At 49.4% G+C, this 23,237-nt stretch overlaps 1 protein-coding gene across 3 annotated transcripts; it reads left to right on the top strand.

Annotated features, from left to right (window-relative positions):
• Positions 1-577: 577 nt before the first annotated feature.
• Positions 578-12,948, top strand: SLC38A7 (solute carrier family 38 member 7). Of its 3 annotated transcripts, none has more exons than XM_019755018.2 (12): positions 578-621; positions 1,265-1,393; positions 2,466-2,886; positions 3,565-3,763; positions 3,984-4,128; positions 5,005-5,103; positions 5,728-5,785; positions 5,987-6,101; positions 7,437-7,584; positions 8,119-8,318; positions 9,135-9,189; positions 10,882-12,948. In XM_019755018.2, exons 3-12 carry the CDS (start codon positions 2,617-2,619, stop codon positions 10,982-10,984), a joined length of 1,392 nt encoding a protein of 463 aa, XP_019610577.2. In that variant the 5' UTR covers positions 578-621; positions 1,265-1,393; positions 2,466-2,616; the 3' UTR covers positions 10,985-12,948. The 3 variants fall into 3 exon arrangements, with proteins under 3 accessions (XP_019610577.2, XP_019610585.2, XP_074170886.1); XM_019755026.2 differs by having other exon boundaries at positions 2,466-2,625; XM_074314785.1 differs by lacking the exons at positions 578-621; positions 1,265-1,393; positions 7,437-7,584; positions 8,119-8,318; positions 9,135-9,189 and having other exon boundaries at positions 2,483-2,886; positions 10,882-11,262.
• The last annotated feature ends 10,289 nt before the right edge of the window (positions 12,949-23,237 follow it).

Here is a 23,237-nt window from a genome sequence, read left to right on the forward strand (position 1 = left end):
AAAAGGAAGGAAGTACTAATATGCTCCACCATGGATGAAACTTGAAAACAGTTCATCCAAAGCACAAAATAGGTTAGTGGTTGCCAGGGGCTTAGGGGAGGGAAAGATACAGCAGGTGACTGCTAATGGTTACAGGGTTTGGGGGGAAGAATGATGCCAATGCTGAAATTAGAGAGTGGCTATGGCTGCAAAACTCTGTGAATATGTTAAAAACCACTGTATTGGACACATTAAAAGGATCTATTTTATGGGGAAAATGCCTAAAACTCCATAAAGCCATTATGGGTGTGTGTTTTTTTTATTAGTTTCAAGAGTACAAAACAATGTAGTAGTTAGACATTTACACCCCTCACAAAGTGATAACCCCTCTCCTCCAATCCACTACTCCTCTGAGATTGTATATAGCTGCTACAATTGCATTGACTCTATTCCCTATGCTGTACAAAGCTGCAAACAACTCAGCTGTCCAACAAGTGATCAGTTTACAGTATGGTACATACATACGTGGGAATACTGCCTACGGAAACTACAAATCCCAGGATGTCCCGGGCTCGCCCAAGCCCCAGTGATCATGTGACTGCTGTTCACGTGTCGCCGCAGCCGGCTCCGGCGTGAAGCACGGTAGGTAGGTGGGCAGGAGGTAGCGGCCGTGGAGGGTGGAAGCTTTAGGTCCACGGGTCCCCAGGGCCCGACCGAGGCCGAGCCCTGCCCACTCCCTGCAGGGCTCCGAAGCCTGGCGTCCTGGGCCCCACGCCCGCGCTCCGCTGGGCCGGCTGAGCCGCGCCGTAGCCCCGCCTGTCACTCCCCAGTCTCCACCTAGTCCTAGGCCGGGATCGAGTCCTGGAGCCCCGCCCCTGTTTACCCCACAGAACCCCACTCGCCTCACTTCAGGCATGGGGGTCGTCCCCTCCACTCCCGGGGTGCCATGGTTCACCTCCCAATGCAGCCCACCCCTTACATTACTGGGATCCAGCCCCAGGCTAGAGGGGGAACCTGCTCCTGTTGGGATCTGAGGGCCCTACTTACTGCAGTGGTTACAGCTCGGGCCTGAGCATGCTGCATCAGGCTTCCAGTTCTGGCTCTGCCAACTCCCCACTGTGACCTCAGTCTGGCCTCTTCCCCTCCGCAGGTGGGGGGGGGGGCCTGTTTCCCTGACTGGTCTGGTGCTCTCTTCTATGACAGAGTCAGTGGCTCAATTCCCTGGGCTCTGCTGACCAGCACAAAAACAGCTCAAACTTTTCTTTCTGCTGACGGCACGTTTTAGGTAAAGCCGTGAGAAAGAAGAAATTGGGGCCAGAGAGAGAAGGGAGGAGAATCAGATCCCAGATCTTTGGGGAGAGGAGCTGTAAGGTGCAAGCCCCCTCCACCACAGCCCATCAGGTGGAAAGAGCAGGTAAGCTGGGGACAGTGGAGGTGAGTGCTTTGAGGGGAGGGCAGGCTGAGAGATCTTGGGCCAAGGCTGGACCTCTGTCTGAGATGTGAGCGGGGTTGAGGCGGTCTCACAGCTCTGGTACCACTCGCTTTGCAGGGCCCTGTCTCTAGTTCTCCTGGAAGCCTGGGAGCCCAACACTCTTCCTCCACTACTCGCTGCTATTTTTTTTTTTTTTTTGCTGGGTTGCTGGCTGGGTGGCAGATTGCGTAAGAGGAAGTACTATGGCATCTGATTGATCTTTCTGGACTTGGAGCCAGCGGAAAGATATTTCCTCTGGAGCTGGTCCCTTGATTGCATGTGTGGTGACAAATATCAAAGAGCACCCAAACTCTCCCTTCCCCTCTCATGAGTGTACCATTCCCAACTGTGCTTGACCTTCTTCAGAAGCAATGTGAAGCATCTGACTACCCAGGGAGTTTCCTTTGCCGTTCTAAACCACTGGTGTGCTGAGGGCAACAGAGGGAATGCTCCTGTGATGAACAGGGGTTAGGTCAGTCACGTGGGCAAAGAGTGAGCACTGACCTGAATTTTGAAGGGCTTTGAAAGCTATGCAGAATTTAGACTGTGGACTGTGCTGGGCTGTAATACATTGAAATGCCCACAGTTCTGAGTGAGGGATATTCTTGGGACTCTGTGGTGTGGAAATAGGCTGGAAATCCAGAGAGATCTGGGTCCAAACTTGCTAATATGTGACCCTGGGTCAGAAGCTCTCCAAAGCTTTGTGACCACTTTCGTAAGGACTGAATTAGATACGTCCATGACACTCCTGCCCCATATGTGGCCTCTCTAGTGCTGCCATGTTAGTACCCCTCTCTTTTATATCTATGTCTTTTTACCTTATGGGTCTGTAAGTCTGAAACAAGTAGGGTTTGCCTCTGACCTATTTCTGTCTCTGCCATCCCATGCTGGGGCACCCAGTCTTCTACACAGAGGCACACCTGGGTTTGAATCCCAGCCACGTGATCATGGGAAATTTGTTTCACCTTTCTGTGCCCACCTCAGGATAACCCTGGTACCTGCCTTTCCCATCTAGGCCAGGATGAACCAGAGCCCACAAGCCTCCTAGCAGAACAGCCCAAACAGGCTGGTGCCACCCACCAGCCGAAGGTCTTGCCTCAGCTGCCCAGGGGATGTGGTCGTGAAGCAGAATCTGCAGACCCTGCAGGAAGAGGTCTCCCAGGGCCATGGCCCAGGTCAGCATCAACAGTGACCCTGGCGAGTGGGGCTTCAGCACAGACCCTGGGGAGCGGGCCCGTCTGCTGCAGAGTCCTTGTGTGGACACAAACCCCAAGAGTGAGGGGGAGGCCTCCCCTGAAGGTCTGAGCAGAGGCACCACTTCTACATTTGGTGCCATCTTCATCGTAGTCAATGCCTGCCTGGGTGCAGGGTTACTCAACTTCCCAGCAGCCTTCAGCACTGCCGGGGGCGTGGCAGCTGGCATCATGCTGCTGATGGTGAGTGTGCAGGCCAAGTGGGCAGAAAGGCAGTTCAGCTGGTGGGTATGGCCTCTTTGCCTCAAAGGGGAGGCTTTGGATCAGGGATGGTCAGTAGGTGACACATGCTACCACTGTCCCCCCCGCCCACCCACCCCCCCCCCCCCACACACACACACACACACGGGAGGCATTACTAATCTATTCCCGCATTCTTTCCTCTCCCAGACAAGGCTTCAAAAGCCTTCCCAGCAATCAGGGAAATTTGACATCAATTGCATGTTTAATAATCTTGTGGTTCTGTTTAAAAAGCAGGCCCTTGTCTTTTAGAACTGTATGCTATAATATTTGCTGTTGAAATGATATGATAGCTTGTATTTTCTTCAAAATAATCCAGAGTAGAAGGAATAGATGAAACAAAACTGGCCATGCATTGATGATTTTTGAAGCTGAGTGATAGGTGTATCTATTATACCATTCTATCTACTTGTGTGTATGTTTGAAATTTTCCACAAAACTTTTGTTTTTTAAAGAAAATCTCAATTTAGCAGCCCCCAGTAATCTATTAAACTTGCCCTACAAGATGAAGTTAATGTGCCAACTGGCTCTGGACACTGGCCCAGTAAATGCTGAGCAAGACCAGGCTGCCATTTGCCGCCCGGCTGTTCCCACCCCCTCTTGCTCTGTCGCTGCTCACAGGGCATGCTGGTTTTCATCATCAGTGGCCTTGTCATCCTGGCCTACTGCTCCCAGGCCAGCAATGAGCGGACCTACCAGGAGGTGGTGTGGGCGGTGTGTGGCAAGCTGACAGGCGTGCTGTGTGAGGTGTCCATTGCCATCTACACATTCGGCACCTGCATTGCCTTCCTCATCATCATCGGGGACCAGCAGGACAAGAGTGAGTTCCCTAGTAGCTACCTCATCCCTTCACCATGGCCCTGGGGTTTCTGGGGGGAAGGGAAGGGCATGGAACACCTGCCCCAGGCACATTCATCTGGAAACCCTCCCTCCTGGCTGCTGTGCCCATGAGACCGATGGAAGTCCTGAGGCCCAGCAGAGCAGGAGGGCCGCACCCTGCAGCCACCTGGCATGACGCTCCCTCCTTCTTCCCTGTGCAGTTATAGCTGTGATGGCAAAGGACCCTGATGGGGCTGGTGGCAGCCCCTGGTACACAGACCGCAAGTTCACCATCAGCCTCACTGCCTTCCTCTTCATCCTGCCCCTTTCCATTCCCAGGGAGATCGGCTTCCAGAAATATGCCAGGTTTGGAGGCCCCACCCCAGCCTGGGCCAGACAGCTCTGATCACAGGCAACTGGAGACCCAGGGGCTGCTGGAGATGCCACCTTGCCTTGGGGCAGCAAGAGTGGGCAAGGCAGGGCGGACCAGGGCTTGCAGGGGTTCCAGCATAAGTCTTCCTTTTCTGTCAGGGACAAGGGAGACAGTGGCCCTTTGTATCAGTGGGATACTCAGCTCCAATGTTCTTGTCAAAGAAGGGACAGGTGATAATCAGGTGTGTGAAGACAGCCTCCTGACCTGGGCCCTGGCTTTCCCAGGGAGAATGGGATTTTTGATCAGTTGGGATTGTCAGCCTGGCAGCACATTCCACACAGCTTTTTATGAAGGGAGAGGCTTCCTGGCTTATGATCTGAAAAGCCATGGGATTCTAAGCTGTTTCCTGTGGTCCATAATGGACAGGGTCACACTCAGCTGTGTCCATGGTCCCCTTTAATGTTGACATTCCAGTATTTGTACCTTCAACCCTTTTACCTCCAGTATCTCAAAGGCCCTCATTCTCAAAGTCCCTGCTTGCAGCCCTCGCCAAGTGGCGGCTGCTCTGACTAAAATAGGAGATGAGCTTTGAAGCCCAGTCTTCCAAGCCATGGACCTGAACCAGCGCATGTCCTAATGGTCAGAAATGTCATCTGGCCTCCTGCTGGGGTCCAGCTCCCTCCTAGCTATGGCCAGTTTCTCCAAAACTTATTTCTCATGCATGTCTTGAGTCTTGGCTTGGAATAGCCTCCCAGTTCATTCAGTAGACACTGTGGTCACTAGAGCTGCACGTGGATGCCCCTGGGGTGGAATCAGACAAAGGGCGCCTGGGACGAGGGAGGAGGAAGTTCAGTCCTTTCTTCCCGCAGCTTCCTGAGCGTTGTGGGCACCTGGTATGTCACTGCCATCGTTATCATCAAATACTTCTGGCCAGATAAAGAGATGACCCCAGGGGACATCCTAACCAGGTGGGTAAGGTCCCCCAGGTGCCACAGGGTAGAAGCCACCACTTGGGCCCCAAGAGGTGCTGGGTCAGACATGAGAAGGCCACATAGGTTCTCTTCTCAAGGCTCATTAGGTCATTGGGGCTTGACTCATGGGTATTGTGGGAAGGAGCAAGAGATCCCGATATTTTTATTGGAAGGAAGAATGAGAACCAGAGATGGGAAGACTTTGCCACTGCCATCCAATAGAGGAGCCAACATGAGACTAGGCCTCAGGTGTGGAGACTACCAGGGTAGAATTGCACATTTTTCTAACTCGTGCTCATCTGTAATTTCTGTATCTGCTACATAAAGATGAGTCTGTTTTGTCATTTCCCTTTTCTTGAAGAGAACAAACCAGAAAAGCAAAAGCTCCAGTGCAGGAGCCAGAAATTCTGGATTTTGGTTCCAGGAGGGCCTTCCAGAGCCTCAGTTTACTGACCTGTGAAGTGGAGATGTGTCTTCTCCTCATTCCCAGATTTCTGTGGCTTGAATGTGTAGATGCTCGTTGGTGGAGGTCATAGTGGGCTGAATGAAGACTAAGGGCAGTGGGTTGTTGGTGGCTCTGTGAGGTTCACAGGCAGCAGATTCTTGTGTGTTTGTCCACAGGCCAACCTCCTGGATAGCCATGTTCAATGCCATGCCCACCATCTGCTTTGGATTTCAGGTGCCAGTTGCCTTAGCTCACTCCTTACTCTATGATGGAGCCCACATTCCAGGCAGGATGGGGGAGCCTTGGGAGGAAGAATGGAGTGGGGGCCCCAGGACTTGCCTCTTGTCCCTGTGGTTTTTGCCCCCAAGGTACCTCCCTCTGGAAACCGGGGGTGAGGTCGCTTCCCCACCATAACTGTGACCTTCACCCTGACAGTGCCACGTGAGCAGTGTGCCTATCTTCAACAGCATGCAGCGCCCCGAGGTGAAGACGTGGGGCGGGGTGGTGACAGCCGCCATGGTCATAGCCCTCGCTGTCTACATGGGCACAGGTGAGTGCTCCTCTCCAAAGGCCAGGCTTGGAGTGCTCCCATTTTCCTTCTTTGTCCCCAAATCCTCGGGTTCAACTTTCCTGGGGACAGCCGTTCACGCTTAGCACACCAAACCCTTCTGTAGGCATTGGCTGAAACGTGGCTGCCTTGGGCCAGATGAGAGAGATATAGTCATCCGTTCATTCAACAGCTCTCCACTGGTGCCTAGTAAGTGCCAGGAACTGCTCTCGGCCTGGGGAATGCCGTGGAGATATGTAGACCTGGTCCTGCCCTCATGGAATTGACAGTCTAATCAGAGAGGCGGTCTTACAAGAGTAGAGCAGGAATCAGTAAAGAATTTCAGACAGTGATGTGTACCATGGTGACAGTGAAACGGAAGATGTGAATGGGATTGGGAGGGGGCAGCTTAAGGGGGTAGTTCACAAAAGACTCCTCTGTGAGGCGTTGGCATTTGGGGAGGCCCAAATGATGAGAAGGAGCCAGAATCTAAAGAGCTGGGGGAAGAGCATTCCAGACAGAGGGACCAGAAAATGCCAATCCCTGAGGCTGGGACAGAAGAAAGGTCTGTATAGCTGTAGAGGCGCAAGTTCGGGGCAGGGGACAGTCCCTGAGGCCAGACAGGGACTAGGGCCAGAGCCTATTGGGCCTTGAGGACTGTTGGGAGCCAGACAGGAAACATTTCAAGCAGGAGCATGGCTCATTGAAAGATGGCTCCAGGTGCTGTGTGGAGAATGGTCTGGATGAAGAAGCAGGACTGGACGACCAGGAAGGATGACACTGTGATTCCTTCCCCAGACAGTTCTGGGGCCAGCACTGTTCTACCTCTGAAGACAGAGCGAGGAGTGAGAGGCAAATGGGCAGAGTCCCTGCGCTCCTGGGGCTCATGTTCTGGTTGGGGAAACAGACAATACACAAGTTTAAAAACATTTCAGAGAGGGGAGTGCTGTGAAGAAATCACAGGGTGTTGTGAGATAGCGTTGAGGGTGGGGGTCATTGTGGACGGGCTGGGCAGGGAAGCGTTGTCTGAGGAGGGGACATCTGGGCTGAGACCTGTGTGATGAGGAGATGGCAGCATGAAGGGCTGAGCAGATGGAAAGTTAGTGCAGAAGCCTGAGGCAGGACCGTGCTGGGCGAGTGCACGATCAGAAACGTGGCAGGGGAGGGTGGGTGTGAGAAGTCAGGGAGGGAGGCTTCTGATCCCAGCCCGACACCCTGTAAGCCTCTGGACCTGCTCCAACGCCTGCCCCATCTGATGTCACATCCAACAGTGAATGGTCCATTCAGCCTTACCCTCCCAGGGTGGCCCCGACCCAGCCCTCCTGTCCCTGCCCTCAGGCATCTGTGGCTTCCTGACCTTTGGAGCGTCTGTGGACCCTGACGTGCTCCTGTCCTATCCCTCCAATGACATGGCGGTGGCTGTGGCCCGGGCCTTCATCATCCTGAGTGTGCTCACCTCCTACTCCATCCTGCACTTCTGTGGGCGGTGAGTCCCCCAACCCCACTGGGCTGCTCCCTCGGGGACCCTGAAAGCCCTTTGAACATGATCATGTGGCCTTGTGCGGAACCCACTTTGTAGAAGGAGAAATTGAATCCCATAGGAAACAGTGCCTAGCATGGCCCCGCAAGTACCCCAGCCGGGTCTTGGGGTCCTTTTTGTCCCAGAGTTCCCAGAACATTCTGTGAGTCCTGTGAGAACCTCTAGCCTAGACTCTTTTCTGAACACACAGCCTTCTGGGTTTCCCAGCCCTTCCTTTCGGGAGAAGAATAGCATCAGTTCCCGCCGGGTGAGCACGTCCTGGGCCAGGCAGAGCACTAAGCCCTTCTCATTGACCATCTCACCCAGCCCCCAAGGCCGCCCCAAGAAGAGGGCAACGAGGCCCACTTTACAGAACAGGAAAGGGGCTCAGGGATCAGGGCCTCACCCGCATCTGCCCAGCCGGGGGTCTGGCTCCAGGAGCTGGAGGTGGGGTCTGTTAGCGGCTGTGCGGCTGAGGCTGAACCCTCTCCCTATGGGCAGGGCGGTGGTCGAGGGCCTCTGGCTGCGCTACCAGGGGGTGCCCGTGGAGGAGGACGTGGGGCGGGAGCGGAGGCGGCGAGTGCTGCAGACGCTGGTCTGGTTCCTGCTCACCCTGCTCCTGGCGCTCTTCATCCCTGACATCGGCAAGGTCATCTCCGTCATCGGAGGCCTGGCCGCCTGCTTCATCTTCGTCTTCCCAGGTACAGACCCCTGGCTCCCAGGGCCTCCCGGCCTCAGCTCCTCGATTGCTCACCTGCCCGGCGAGAGCAACCACCAGCATTCACTGTCCCCCTCCACAGGCTCTGTGCCAACCCCTATGCAAGCATCCTCTCCCGAAAAGAAGATATAGTTGACACTCTGACTGATGGGGAGATGTGAGATTCAGGGAGGGTAACAAGCTCACCTAATGAGTAACAGAGCCTTTCAACTTCAAGTTTGCCCAAGTCCACATCCTATACCCTTAAGCCCCCATTCAAGTCCCTGCTGCTTCATGACCATCAGGAATCTGGCTGGTTCAGTCCCCAGAGGGCAATGGGATCTGGTGGCAGCACCCTGACACAAAAGCCAGGAGATCTGCGTTTCAGACATGGGTCTGCCACCAGATCCCTAGAAAACGCTCCCATCTTCCCAGCCATGAGTTCTGACAATACCCAGCTTATTTCTTTTGAGGAGACCACCTAGAAAACCCTTGCCACTTTGCTTGGAGCAAGGGGACCACATCTGCTCAGAAGTGTCCTGGGAAGGGCCCTGGGGTCTAGGCACCACTGGGTCACCTTCCAGGCCTGCCCCTTTAGCTCTGAGTCTTGCCTGCAGCCCAAGGTGTCCCTGTCAGATGCTCGCCTCTCCTAGGAGAACAGATCTAGCACGTCCAGCTGGGTGTGGCTGGCAGAAATAGCATATCTGGAAGAGTAAACAGTCCTTTCTCCATCCACCACCACTGCCTATCCATAAGGGGGGAGGCTGGGCCTGAGGGAGGGAGCCCACCCAAGCTCTCAGAGCCACCTCTTCTCTTCCAGGGCTGTGCCTCATTCAAGCCAAACTCTCTGAGATGGAAGAAGTCAAGCCAGCCAGGTAAAGCAGGGCCCAGCCCTCGGTCCTCGCCCGTGGTCCCCTCAGGGGACGTGCTAGATCAGGAGGTAACCTCTTATGTTGGGGGGGAGGGGTCCTTAATATAGTAGGGGTCAGAAGGCTTGCATACTTTGAAAAACACAAGTTTTGAAAATACTTTTTTTTTAAATGGGTAACATGCTAGTTATGACAATTCAAACACTACTGAAGGACTTGAGAGGAAAAAGTGGAAGTCCCTCTTCCCCCACAGCCCACTCCCTACCACATGCCTTCTCCTGAGAGAGCTCCATGCTATCAGCATGGCCTGTGCCCTTCTGGACTCTTCTGGGCATGTGTGCCTGTCTGTATGCAATGCTCTGCATGTGGACACACAAACACACGGGATTTTGTATCGAGTTTGTTTTTTTCAAAAATGGTTTCATGCCAGACACACTTTTCTGCCACTAGCCTTTTTTTTTTCCATTTAACCATGTACCTTGGAGATCACTCTATGTCAACACAAGACAGTCCATTTCTTCCCTTTTGAAGGGCTGCAGAATCTTCTGCTGTGTGAACGTGTCCTGGATGTGAACACTCTTACACACACACATCTTGGCACACCTGTTCGAGGTTCTTGGCAGGATCGATTCTTAGAAGGAAATTGCTACGTCACAGGGCATGGCCATTTTTATTTTGGCACAAATTACCCTCCACAAGGGCGGTACCAGTCAGTCTCCGCAGCACTGAATGAGAGTACCCTGACCCCCCCTCCCCTGCCAGCGCTATATGTATAACAGCCTTCTAGATTTTTGTTTAAATAGATAGATATAAAAACACCACACTGTTTTCATATGCATGTTTCTCTGAATAGTAAAGAGGTTGAGAATAGGTTGCATGCTTTTTAAAAATATATATTATGCAAGTAATATTCATTATATAAAATCTAAAAAAACACAGACAAGTCTACGGAAGCAAATAAAATCATTCTTACTACCCAGTTATAACCTTATTGCTATTTCTGATGCATATATTTGCTTTTTTTTTTATTAAAGTTTATTGGAGTGACAATTGTTAGCAAAGTTACAGAGATTTCAGGTGTACAATTCTGTAATACATTATCTATATCTCACATTATGTGTTCACCACCCAGAGTCAGTTCTCTTTCCATCACCATATATTAGACCCCGTTTATCCTCTTCTAGAGCCCCCCTCCCCCCTTACCCTCTGGTAACCCCTAAACTACTGTCTATGTCTATGAGTTTTTATTCCTTCATTTGTTTGTCTTGACCTTTTGTTGTTTTCAGTTTTATATACCACATATCAGTGAAATCATGTGGTTCTCTACTTTTACTGTCTGACTTATTTCACTTAGCACTTTTTTTGTTTTTTGTTTTTTTAATGAAATGGCTCACACTCTATGTCACCTGCTTTTTCCTGAAGATCTTTCCATCAGGAGACATGCGTTCTGATCCTGGTCCTGCCCTTGGCTTGCTGTGACCAGTCAATCCCATTAGCCTTGGTCTCTTTACCTGTGGATTAAGGATCGTACACCTAGCAGCAGTAACCTTTGTATGAAAAGCCCTTGAGAAATAGGAGGTGTTCTATCAGAAAAGAGATTTAAGTAATTATGGTAACTCACTGATATATGTATGTATCAGACATCTGCAGAGTCGGGTGGGTTGACTGACCAGGCTCCTCTCTCGTTCTGCCCTACAGCTGGTGGGTGCTGGTCTTTTACGGGGTGCTCCTGGTCACCCTGGGAGCCTTCATCTTCGGCCAGACCACAGCCAATGCCGTCTTTGTGGATCTCTTGGCATAACCAGTGCCTCCCAGGGAACACACAGCCTTTGCCATTGGACACAGGAACCCATCTCGTACGGCTGCAGGGCCACCCTGAGTACAGCATCATTCACCTCTACACCCAACATCGTTTTCCAGGGACGGATCTGGGATGAAATCAGGCTCCACACCTCTGGACAGCTCAAACCCAGCTCCCTTCCTGCTCCACTGTCCTGGCAGTGACGTGGATGGTGGGAGGTCTCGCATCACAAAGCAACCTTCCCCCACTCCTCCAGCTCTCAACTTCTCCATGCCTAGCACCCATCGGTGAAGAGGGTCAGAAGAAAGGATGCAGCCTAACCTCCCTCTGGAGAAGGAATGTGGGCAAAAGGCCACCATTGTCCACAGAGCAGCCAGTCCTGAGTAGGGGCATGCCTCATTAGCCCAGGACTCAGCGCCTGCTCTGGTCTCTCGGCAGACCAGCCAGCAGAGGCTTCCTCTGGTATCTGGCAAGTTCCAAAGGTAGCACTGAATTAACATAGATGCGCAGAGGCGGATAGATTCATGCCTTGTCCACTCCCTCCTGGGCCCACAGGGAGCCTATCGCCCGCTTTCCCATGGCTGATTGACATTTCCCAGGCTTTGGGGCCTCGCCCTGTGTCATTACCCACACCCAGGTGTCCTCCTCCATCCCCAGACATCCCCAAGTCTAATGTTTACAAACGGTGCCAGCCCGGCTCAGCCAGGGGCCAGGGGCGTCCCGTGCCACGGTGCTGTGAGTACTCTGCCGTTCGCTTTCCCCATGCCGGGGAGTCTGTCTTCTCTCTCAGATCCCAGGTGGGCCCCTCTGTTCAGAGGCACAAGCGTGGGTGATGGACAAGTCTGGGACCCTTGCAGACCTGTGTAGGCTGGGCTGGTTACGATCAAGGCGAACCTGTCATCTTTTCTTCTAATGATTGCTTCTCTTCTCTCTGCCCTTCACTTCCACACACACCCCCACCCACCCTACCCAGCATGGTAGCCCAGAGATAAGAAAGGCAGCTGAGAGGTGGCTGGTTAGCTCAGTTGGTGGGAGCGTGGTGTTGCCGGTTCGATCCCCACATGGGCCACTGTGAGCTGCGCCCTCCTTAAAAGAAAAAAAGAAAGGCAACTGAGTTGTTCTTGACTGGGTAGTATTTGACTGCAGGCATGCCAGCCTGGAAGTTTCCCTTCCAATCGGGATCTTGTCTGCTCCTCCCCAACCCCATCACTTCACCCCCCCCCCATCCCATTTTTCGGAGTAGCTCAATCTCTCCTGCTCACATAAGCATTGGGGCGGTGTGAGGGCATGCAAAACCCTCTCATCAACTTCAGCCCCACATGCCCACCAGGCCTGGCCTTGGTGGCCCGTCAGTCACCTTGAGGTCACATCTGGACTGTGCCCCAGGCAGGGTAAAGAGGAACTATTCTCTTGCTCCATATTCCCATTTTGAACACCTCGGCCACCCACTTTGGCCAACACCCGGCACCGAATCAGGCTTCCTTTACCTGAAACCTCTGGCATTTCCCTGACCCCTCCTGCCCAAAACCTCAGGGGGGGGAGGAGGACCCGCCCAGCAGCCAGCCACTCAGGGCAGTCAGATCTCAGAAGCAGAGGCTGACTGGAGGCCGATAGGCTCCTGCTCAGTCCCCAGATGGGGTGATCTGCCTTGCCTCACATTCTCTCAGTCCCTGGGGCCAGCCGCACTCTGCTGTTTGCTCTCTGCCTGCTGCCAGCACCCATGCCTGACAAGGTTAGGAGGCCGGCCCGGTCAGCAGGGCTGCACAGCCTCCCAATGCTGGATTTTGGGGGTGGGGGCAGCTAAGGGAGTCCTTGCCCAGAACCCAACCAGTTGGGACAAGGAGCTGGAATCCACTTGGCCTAAGAGCCCCCTCTCCTTCCCAGGGCATTTTACTGTTTCTTTTCTTCTTATGCACATCCAGACCAAGGAGGATAGTTAATAAAAAGGGGCTTGTGCTGCTGAACTGTGTGGCCTGTGTCTGGTGCTGGGGACAGAGTCCAGGCCACTGGCAGGAGGAAGATAAGCTGGGGTGGGAGTTGGGGGTGGGGCAGGAACTTTTAGCTTATTGTCTGTAACCCATCTCAGAAATGGGCACCACCACGCTCCATTGACCGAGCTGGGAACCCACAGTGGTTCTTGACACCTCCCTTTTCTTCCACATCTCATGAGCCCTTCCCACTGAATTGGGAATCTTCTTGGTCCGCTATCCTTCTGCCTCTGCCTTGGCTCAAGCCCTCACTGTGTCTTTCATGCACTGCTGTAGCCTCAGACTGGCCACCATGCTGCATGGCCCTCCCTGACCTAACTCTTTAAGTGAACTTCAAAATCCTGAGCATTGACACCCCGTCTTTCCAGAAGCATGTGTTGAGCAGGCCCCTTTGTCCTAGTTGTGAGCCAGTCACCATACTCAGTGCTGGTGAGAAGACACTCAGCAAAACAGACACCAGCTCCAGGCTCAGTCTAGGGGAAGACTGATGCTAAGCAAGTGGTCACACAAGTATATACTTGCAAATTGTGACATGTACCAAGAAGGGAAAATATAGAATGTTATATTTATGGACCCGGAGCCTATCTGGGGAGTCAAGGAAGGCTTCCTGGAGGAAGTGACATTTGAGCTGGCCCTGAATGATGAGTAAAAATGAATGAATTGAAGAGAAGTGGGGAAACCTTTCCAGGCCATGGGAACTGCATATGCGAAGGCCCTGTGGTAGGAGGAACGTGATTGTGGAACTGAAAAGTGGTCATTGTAGGTGGAGTATTGCCTGAGTATGGGAAAGCATTCTGGGATGATCTTCAAAGCTGCACCCCTTTATCCAACCAGCTCATCTTCTATTACACCCCCCTCCCTGCTCCAGTCATGTGGTAGGGGTGGGAACTCTCCAAGGAGGAAACACTTCAAAATGTTAGAGGGGTGGGACAGCTTTGGGCCATGGTTCACACCTGACTAGGGGGTAAGAGCTTAAGGGTTGACTTCACTTTCTCTGAGTGAACACAGGAAGGAAAGGTTGCATTTATGTCAAAGACAAACACAGCCAATGTCAAGACATGCCTTTTGCTCACTTGAGACGTTACAGTCAAATGTCTCCCCCATTTGACTGTAAGCTCCATGGGAGCAGGGTCATGTCTCCCTCGTCCATCAGCTATCTTAGCCCAGTGCTCAGCATATACTAAGTATTCGATAGTTAGACAAACGAATGAATATCAACTAACGTTTGTTGAGTTCTCACCTTGTGCCAATGCTGGACTTGCATCATTCTCACTTGGTCTTCGTAACAACTCTCTGAAGGAACAGAAGCTAAGAGATGTCAAACAGCTCGCCCAGGGATACTCAGGTAGTCACATTAGAGCCAGACAGCCCTCCTGCCATGCAGCCTGGTGATTTCAGACCCCAGAAGGCAAGCTCGGGAACCTACGACTCCTATCCTGGCACCAACACCAGTTCTTGGAACCCTCAGGGTCACGCTCCCAGCCAATCTATGTGACGGAGTGTGAAGCCTGCTGGCTAGTGGCTCTGCGCAGTCACTTCAGCTCTCTGGGCTTATTCCCAATCTCTAAAATGGGAATGATAACTAATCACTGACCTTATTACCTCCAAGGGTACAGTGGAGCCAATGTAATGATAGTACTTGAAAAAGAACAGAAATGCTTTGTAACCAGAAATCCATATTTACAAAACAGGTGAAAATTGAGTTTCTCCTTGGGAAGACTCAGGCTGGGCTTCCCCTTCCACTTCCGGGAGTCAGGGTGCTTCTTAAACTTTAACGTGAAAGTACATACCAAATTTTATCTGCTTGAGATACAAGGTCTGATTCAGTGGGTTGGGGTGGGGCCTGAGGTCTGCATTGCTCACCGTCCCAGTGTTGCCCCTACATTTTGAATCGCAGGGGGACTGGTGGACAGAACAAAGGCTTTGGCCTCGGAGAAAACCTAGGTTGGATCTCGTTCAACACTAGCTGCTTCTTACACTGTAGGGACTTGCAACCTGTAGGGTTCTCTGAACCCCACTTTCCTCAACTATAAAGTCGGAGTGATGGTATCCACCTTGCAGATGTAGATATTATAAATCCGAGGACAAATGGCATAATAATCTATGTAAAGTGCCTGGAAGTACGTGGGTTAGTTCCCTAGACCGGGAGTGTGCAACTGCAGTTTCTTCCTTTGGTCACTAGAGGTCGCCTTTGTGTAATTTCTGATTATGAAAGTGAAGAGCCTGCACCTCAGACGAGACTGACTTCTGAGTCACTAGGGCACCTGGTGATTCGGCTGCTGCCTAGTACAATACTTCTGAGTGATACTCCTATACAGGGGCAGGGCCATCTCTAGATTATGGCCTTCCAATCTGGTGGGGGAATCAGCCCAATCAATCACAGAATCTAATTGTGTAGGTGCACGTAGATGTAGATTAGGTATTATAAATCCAGATTTGGTAGTGATTCACTGCTATGACAATGAAAAAATGTTCAGTAGGTATGGAGGAAGGCCAGAGACACTGTGGCCAGGGAGAAGGCAGACACTCTATTCTCCAAACACTTTGTGTTTCCTGGGGGATAACAGGCACAAGATCCATGCATTTGGTCCTTCTTCCATGGACAATGATATTGATGTTTCCACTCCAGTATGCGAGAAGCTCTGGCAGTGTTCACTCCATCCTAACAGCAAACTGGAGAGTCAACAACTCTGAGATCTGTAAGAAAAGTCAGGCTATAGGGCATACCACTGCCCCCCCAAATTGGAAAGAATGACAGACAAAAAGCAGAGCAGAAACCTCTGGGGGAACCTGAACTGCAATTGATGAATTGTTAGAGGCTCAGTGTGGACAAGTCAGAGATAAACACTGCAGGGGACCCAGTCATGGGGGTGGGGGAGGTTGTGCATTTCACCTCTTGGAACTCTATCAGCTTCTCACCGTAAACAGAGAATAATCATGTCATGCTTCCTGCAGGAAGGGTAAAAGGAATCACTTTGAAATGTGCCGGAGCATTCTGTTTTTCTTAACAAGATCTGCCCTCAAGAGGAACTTAAAATTTAACCAGAGCTTAACCAGCTGGGGTTTTATCAGAGCCTCCACTGTGGAGGAAGGGAAATACACAACTCCAGCCAGCTCTAGCCTCCTGGAGGGGATTGGAGGGAGAACTGTGAAGCATGTGTGAAGTTCACAGTCCAGAAGCACACAGGCTCACTAAAAGACAGACCTACTCAGAGAACACTTCCCCTCCCCCTCCCCCTTGCCACCACTGTACTAAAGGCCTATTTACAGCAGTTCCTTTCACCCAGGACTTTATGTCCAGCTATCAAGAAAAAATTGCAAAACATATAAAAAGGCAAAAAGTAGTCTGAAGAGACAAAGCAAGCATCCTCATAGCTAGACTCAGATATGACAGGGATGTTGGAATTACCCACCATCCAGGAACTTAAAGCAACTATGAGTAATATGCTAAGGACGCTAATAGATAATGTAGACAGCATGTAAGAACAGATAGGCGATGTGAGCAGAGACACAGAAATTTTAAGAAAGAACCAAAGAGAAATGCTAAAGGTAAACACTAAGAGAAATGAAGAAAGCCTCTGATGGGCTTATTAGTCGACTAGGTACAGCTGAGGAAAGACTCTGAGCTTCAGGATATCTCAACGGATACCTACAAGTCTGAAAAGCAAATAGGAAAAAAAAAATCAAAACAGGAGAAAAGAAATTCCAAGAACCGTGGAACAATGACAAAAGACGTAACATATGCATAATGGGAATACCAGAAGGAGAAGACAGAAAATGTATTTGAAACAATAATGACTGAAAATTTCCCCCAAATTAATATGAGACACCAAACCACAGATCCAGAAAGCTCAGAGAAAACCAAGCAGGATAAATACCCAAAAATAGACACCTAGTCATTTCACGTTAAAAAAAAAAATCAAAGACAAAGCAAAAAAAACCCTAAAAGAAGCCAGAGGGAGGAAAACACCTTACTTGTAGAGAAGAAAGATAAGAATTACATCTCACTTCTTAGAAACCATGCAAGCAAGAACAGGGTAGCATGAAATGATTTAAATGTTGAGAGAAAAGGAACACCAACCTAGAATTTTGTACCCTGTGAAATTACTCAAAAGTGAAGGAGAAATAAAGACTTTCTCAGAAAACAAAAACTGAAGGAGAAAGAATTGAGGGAATTTGTTGCCAGTAGACTTGCCTTGAAGGAAGTGTCAAAAGAAGTTCTTTAGAGAGCAGGAAAATTAAATAAAGAAGATATCACAATTATAAAACAAGAAAATAATGCTTTGAAAAATGAACAAAATAAAACCTAGCACCTAAAAATTAAAATTTTTCATAGCCAAATTAAAAAAAAAAAATTTAAGAGGTTGATGATAGTTAAGTAAATCTCCCAGAAAGCAGGGGGAAAAAAGAATAAAAAGATGGAAAAGAATAGAAGAAAACTAGAGTTTCCACTCAGTCCAACATCTGACTAACAGGAGTTCCAGGAATAGAGAACAGAGAAAATGGGCAAGAGGTGCAGGGGAGGAGACAAAAAGGGGAATGTTATCAAAGAAACAACTCAAGAAAAGTTCCCAGAACTGAAAGATGTGAGTCTCCATACTTGGGCTAGTAAACTGAACTTTAAGAGCTGCACACTGGAAATAAAGAGAAAATCTTAAAGATTTTCTGAGATGGTGGGAGGCAGAGAGGGCATGCTTCTTAGTACCACTACAAACTAGAAGATAACACATCAATGCCTTCATAATTCTAAGTGAAAATTTTCAACCTAGACTTCAGTATACAACCAGACTCTCAATCAAACGTGAGGCTAAAATAAAAATAATTCCAGGGGGCGGCTGGATGGCTCAGCTGGTTAGAGCACGAGCTCTCAACAAGGTTGCTGGTTCAATTCCCGCATGGGATGGTGGGCTGCGCCCACCTGCAACCAAAGATTGAAAATGGCAACTGGACTTGGAGCTGAGCTGCGCCCTCCACAACTAGAATGAAGGACAATGACTTGGAGCTATGGGCCCTGGAGAAACACACTGTTTATTCCTCAAAAAAAAAAAAAAAAAAAAAAATTCCTGATAAACAAGGGGTAAATAAATTTGTATCCGTTGAAGTCATTGGAGAATGTGCTTCAGCAAAACAGAGTTGTAAAGCAAGAAAGTGGAAAGCAAAGCATCCAGGAAACAAAGAATCAACCAAAGAATCAACCTCAGAAGAATGACCTAGGAAGGTGGTTTCAGAGGTAACTGGGCAATTGACCAAAAAGGTGGCCAGTTCATTTGGAGTAGAAATACAAAGAGCTTAAAGAAAGTTCTCCAGGGGGAAAATAAAACTTAGAGGTAACCTAATTTGTCTAAGCAATTGGAATCATTGCCTGTTGGTATATACAGAGGGTGCCAAAAAAATGTATACGCATTTTAAAAAGAAAAACTATTAAAATTGTAATACTCGATATATGCTGACAACGAAAGATGAATACAAGTCACGTTTGACTTCTGCAATGACAAGAGGTGCTCAAAGTGGTCACCATCAGTGTCCAGGCACTTCTGATTACGGCGAACTACTGCTTGTGCAACGTTGACCAAAACATTAACATCTCTTAAAATGTGTATACATTTTTCTGGCACCTCCGGTATATAATAAAGCAAATGGGAAAATGTGGCCATTATTAGCTACAGAAAAAAAAAGAATGTATTTTTTTTTACAACAAAAGAACTATAATCACAGCAAACTACTTAGCACAACAGTGAACAATATTTACATACTCATAATCAAGAACATACTGAGAATTTAACCCTAGAGGTTCTATTGTGACATAATCTCATTTTTAAAAGGGAAGAAAGGACTTCAGGGGACAGGTGTAAGAAAGCTAAATCATTTGTCAATAATTACTGCTCTTAATTTTTAAAACAAGAAATACCAGTATGAGCACATTATTTTAAAATACTGAGAGAAATGCCAAAAGATACAGCTTAAAAGAGATGGATGTGGGGAACAGGATTAGATAGCAGTGGATGGAGTTGGGACAAAGGACTGCTGGCATTTGATACAAGCTTTTTAGTTCCACTGAAGTTTTAAAACTAGATGCATGACTAGTTTGATTTTTTTTAACTTAAAATTATCTTGAAATATGAGAGGTAAAAATTGAATGTCTGCTATAGGCCGTGTTTGAATTCTAGCTTTGCTGATTATTATGAGGCCTTAGCTGTTACTTAAACTATTTGGGCCTTGATTTCCTTATCCGTATATTACAATATTTGGGGTAGCGGAGACTGCCTGGCCCCTTCTCTATTCTTTGATAACAACAGAACTTCTGAAATAATAGATCATATGCATGTATTGATCTTGGCCCCCAGTTCCTGGCCCAGAGCTCCTAAAACCCTTGTAATTTCCTGAGTGATAAGAGAGTCTTTTGTTCTCATGAGACAATGCTCATTTCACTGAGATCCTACTAGCTAGAGCTGCACCCTCCACACTCACTGAGGTCGCTTCTAAAGGCCCAAGGTGGAGAAAGAGTGTCTGGCTGGGAATGTAACCAGCTCTGTCTCCTGAAGGGGCAGTGGTTGGACCAGGGGCCTGATTCCCAGGTGCCAGCTAAGACTGAGTGATGTCCTGTGGGCTTAATTCTTAATGTTCAATAAATGAAGATGGAAGAATGAGGCAGCATGTCCATTTGTCATTTGTTAGTTTATTCTCGGTGAGGTTGGTTCTGTGGTCCCTTCCAGCTCTGGCAGATTATATTGTCCTCAGCCTTTTCCTCCCCAGTTCCTTATCCCAGGGTTTGTAAATAGAAGCCCTTGTGTACTCACATTTTAAAAAGGAGGAGGAGGAGGAGAAGAAAGGATGAAGATAAGGGACAGAAAGAAGGAAGGAAAGATAGGAGGGAGGGAGGGAGGGAGGGAGGAGAATTTAAAAATTAAGAGCTATTATGTAGAAATGTGGAGGCCCAGCCTCCATGAGAAACTGGAATACCTGGTAACACTGGTCCTCAATCCTGTTTGGAAAGCACCAGCGAGAGCTGGATGGATCCCTGCTTTCCAGCTCACTGTGGTACCAACTTGGCAGCTTCTCTCATTTATGTTCCCTACTTGACCCTGGCGGCAGGGGACATCTGGGGCGTGGAGCCCTGCAACTCACCTTGAACCAAATCAGCCCATGCTAGCCCACCCCGTGCTCCCCTGCAACGTGGCATTTGCCCTGGATCTCTGAAATGCCAGTAGATGAGCAGGTGTCAGCAGCAAAGCCAGCTGTCCTGCCAGCCTCTGCCCTGAAGCTCAGGCTAGCAAAGGGAATTGGGACTGGCCTGGAACAACAGCCAGGGCTGTACAGGTGAGGTAGATGTAAAGTCCTGGCTTCACGATGAACTTTGGCCGTCTACAGACACCAACATCCTCCCTGCTTGTCTGGTTGCTTGTGGTTCATGGAGGCTGAGGGAGAAGCTGCCTGCCTCAGGCCCCTGGACACCACGCTTATTAGCATAACGGAGATTTCTGGGTGCTATGCTGTTGCATCTGGACCGTAAGTGACAAGAACCAGTGACCAACCATTCTGCTTAACTGAATTCCTCAATAACATGAATTCATTCCCTAAGCTATAAATCCTTTGATGTTTAAAATTAAAAATTCTAAAATGTATAAGGAATCCTTTCTTCTTTGGCAAAGAATATCCCATAAATATAACTGGATCTTTCCTTGCTGACTTAAGGTGGGGTAGAGAGCGTCTTCCTGTCCTCCACAATTGTTTTTAAATATCTATGATGTGTCACCCCCTGTCTAGGCTTGAGAACAGAGAAGGTGCAGGCAATTAGCCAGAGTGGGCTCTCACTACGGAATATTCCTGAGGAATACCCTTCAAAAACTAAATTCTGAATCCTAGCTTGTTTTCTGTGGATCTGCTTTTTTCAACTCTTCTGTGTCAAAAGCTGAGAAAAAAAAATCAATTGAATTGTGAGCTCAAGCTTAAATCAATTGAGGTTTAACTAAAGAGGACTCAGGAACCGGGAGACCCCAGATAACAGGAATAGAGCATGGGGTTGGAAATGGATAGGTTTGGGTTTGAGTCCTCGTTTTACCATTTCCAGCTGGTGGGATCTTATATCCCTAATCTTTCTTGAGCGGTTACTATGCGCTTGGCACTGTGTTCTACATTTCCCATGGTTATCTCTTGTGATCAGTGAGCTCTGAGAGCACGACATAAGAAGTCCCAGGAAAGTCACTTCACTTCTCTGAGACTGAATTTCTACATCTGCTAAGTGAAAACAAAAATAACATCAGACAGGTTAGCCGGGTGGATTAAGTGACCTCAGTGTTGGAAAGGCCTCAGTACCCACTCTGGGGCAGGGTGTGGGCACAGAAGGGGTGGTGGTCAGGACACACCACTCTACCAAATTCATCCTGCCAGGGTGCTCTGCTGGGTAGTCAGGTTTTGGTTGTTTCTTTCTTTCTTTTTTTAATCTTGTCTCCCCCTCCTTTTTTTTTTTTCTCATTTTAAAGGGAACTTATGCTTCAGTTTGGCTGAGCCTTGCTGCTTTTATTGAATCCAAAGTGGGCAGGGCTGCTCCCAGCCTGCAGGGACCTTCCTGCCGGGAGCTAAAACCTAACTTCACACAGCTTAAGGTGACTGAAGTCTTCCAAGGCCTAGCGCAGTGTTAAATGAGCACTGCCCCCCTTCACTGCTTGCCTTCCCCCACAGGGTACATATACAAGTGGTAAGGAAAGCATCTCTGTTAGTCCAAATACCTTCTCGCTGTGCAACCTCACACAGGTCTCTTTCCCTCTCTGGGCCTCAGGTTCCCTTCCTCTACAGTGGGAGGATGGCAGCAGATGACTGCTGAGGTCCTTCTGACTTGGAAACCCCGTGGTTCCAGTTGGAAATCACCACTAACTGTCCTGCATTGCCTTCCCCAAGACCCAACCTATCCCATATTGATGTAGGTGATGTTGAATATGCTAGCTGTTTCTGGGTGTGGGCCGGGATCGTGTCTCGTGAAGCCAAAGAATGGAAACACGGACCAGGGAGAGACAAAAAGTTTTAGAAAGAGGATAGTTTATTAGAGACAGGAGAAGAGGTTGCAGCTCCCAAGTGAGAGGCAATCATACTAACTAACCTGTCTCAATATGTCTGACCAGGCTGAAGTTGGGTCAGGCAGCAGATGCAAGAACCAGGGCAGCATGAGTCCTCAGGAAGAACCCAAAGAAACAAAGGGAAGCCAACCTCCTTTGCCAACACAGGCCTCAGGGGAAGGAGAAAGGGAGGCTAAGCAGCTGGGCTGATTCCTGCCCTCAGGGCCTGCTATATAATTTGTGGGACCCTTGTTCAAACATTATTAAGAATTTCAAGACAGTGACAACAGAGCTGTACACCTGTAGGGGGAGCCTTCTAAACATAAGTCACACGGCCATGAAACTGGCCACCCTGGGGCATGGTGCCAGAGGATCATTTTTTCTTGTTCCTGCTCCTATGTGTGTGTGTGTGTGTGTTCTCTCTTGTGTTCTCTCTCTCTCTCTCTCTCTCTCTCTCTCTCTCTCTCTCTCGTGGAGTCCCAAGGGACCCCTCTTCAGACCCTCTGGTGCGCTGGCTGAATGGTGGTCCCAGCTATAGCTCCATTGAGAGAATTATGGCTGAGAAAGGGCCCCACTGGGTGAGGCAGGGGCTTTCTGGGAGCAGTGTTGGGGTGGGGCTGGAGGGAGAAGCTTATCTGGCCTACTTTTTCCTTGATGATGTAAGCCAGAGCTATGAGGATCCCTGAGGGGCTCTGCTCAACCCAGGGCCAGGTGATGAGGGCTAAGGAATTAAACTCAGGACCTGAGGGCCAGAAACTCTGGGAGGGCGGCAGAAGGGCCAGCAGCTCCATGTGGATGAAACAGCACTGGACTTAGATTTAGGAGACCTGATCTGTAATTGGTATCACCTTGGGCCAGTCACTCTCCCTCTCTGGATCCCAGTATTTTCTTTATCGATCAATTGCCCTGTGGGCCTTTTAGGACCAGGTGAGTAAAATGCCATTGAAAGCAAACCATGCTGAGCATTACAGAGAGCTGCAGAACCAGTTCCCATGCTTGGATAACACAGCGGTGGTTCGGTGGTTTGGTGGTTCGAGTCTCATCTCCAGCACTTCCCAGCTGTGGGAGCTTGGACAAGTAACTTAACCTCTGCAGGCCTTAGTTTTTTCATCTGTGAAATGGGCAATAATACTAGTGTTGTGAGGATTTGAGTCATTTAGGGGAAGAAACTTAGCATAATGTGTGCCCTGGAAACAGACTGATTAGTTCAAATGT

The sequence above is a fragment of the Rhinolophus sinicus genome, linkage group LG11, assembly GCF_036562045.2.
Source record: "Rhinolophus sinicus isolate RSC01 linkage group LG11, ASM3656204v1, whole genome shotgun sequence".
NCBI lineage: Eukaryota > Metazoa > Chordata > Mammalia > Chiroptera > Rhinolophidae > Rhinolophus > Rhinolophus sinicus.

Coding starts and splice junctions, on each gene's coding strand:
- SLC38A7 (XM_019755018.2), top strand. CDS start 2,617: ATGGCCCAGGTCAGCATCAACAGTGACCCTGGCGAGTGGGGCTTCAGC. Junction 4,129..5,004: donor GGCTTCCAGAAATATGCCAG/GTTTGGAGGCCC, acceptor TTCTTCCCGCAG/CTTCCTGAGCGTTGTGGGCA. Junction 9,190..10,881: donor GAAGAAGTCAAGCCAGCCAG/GTAAAGCAGGGC, acceptor TCTGCCCTACAG/CTGGTGGGTGCTGGTCTTTT.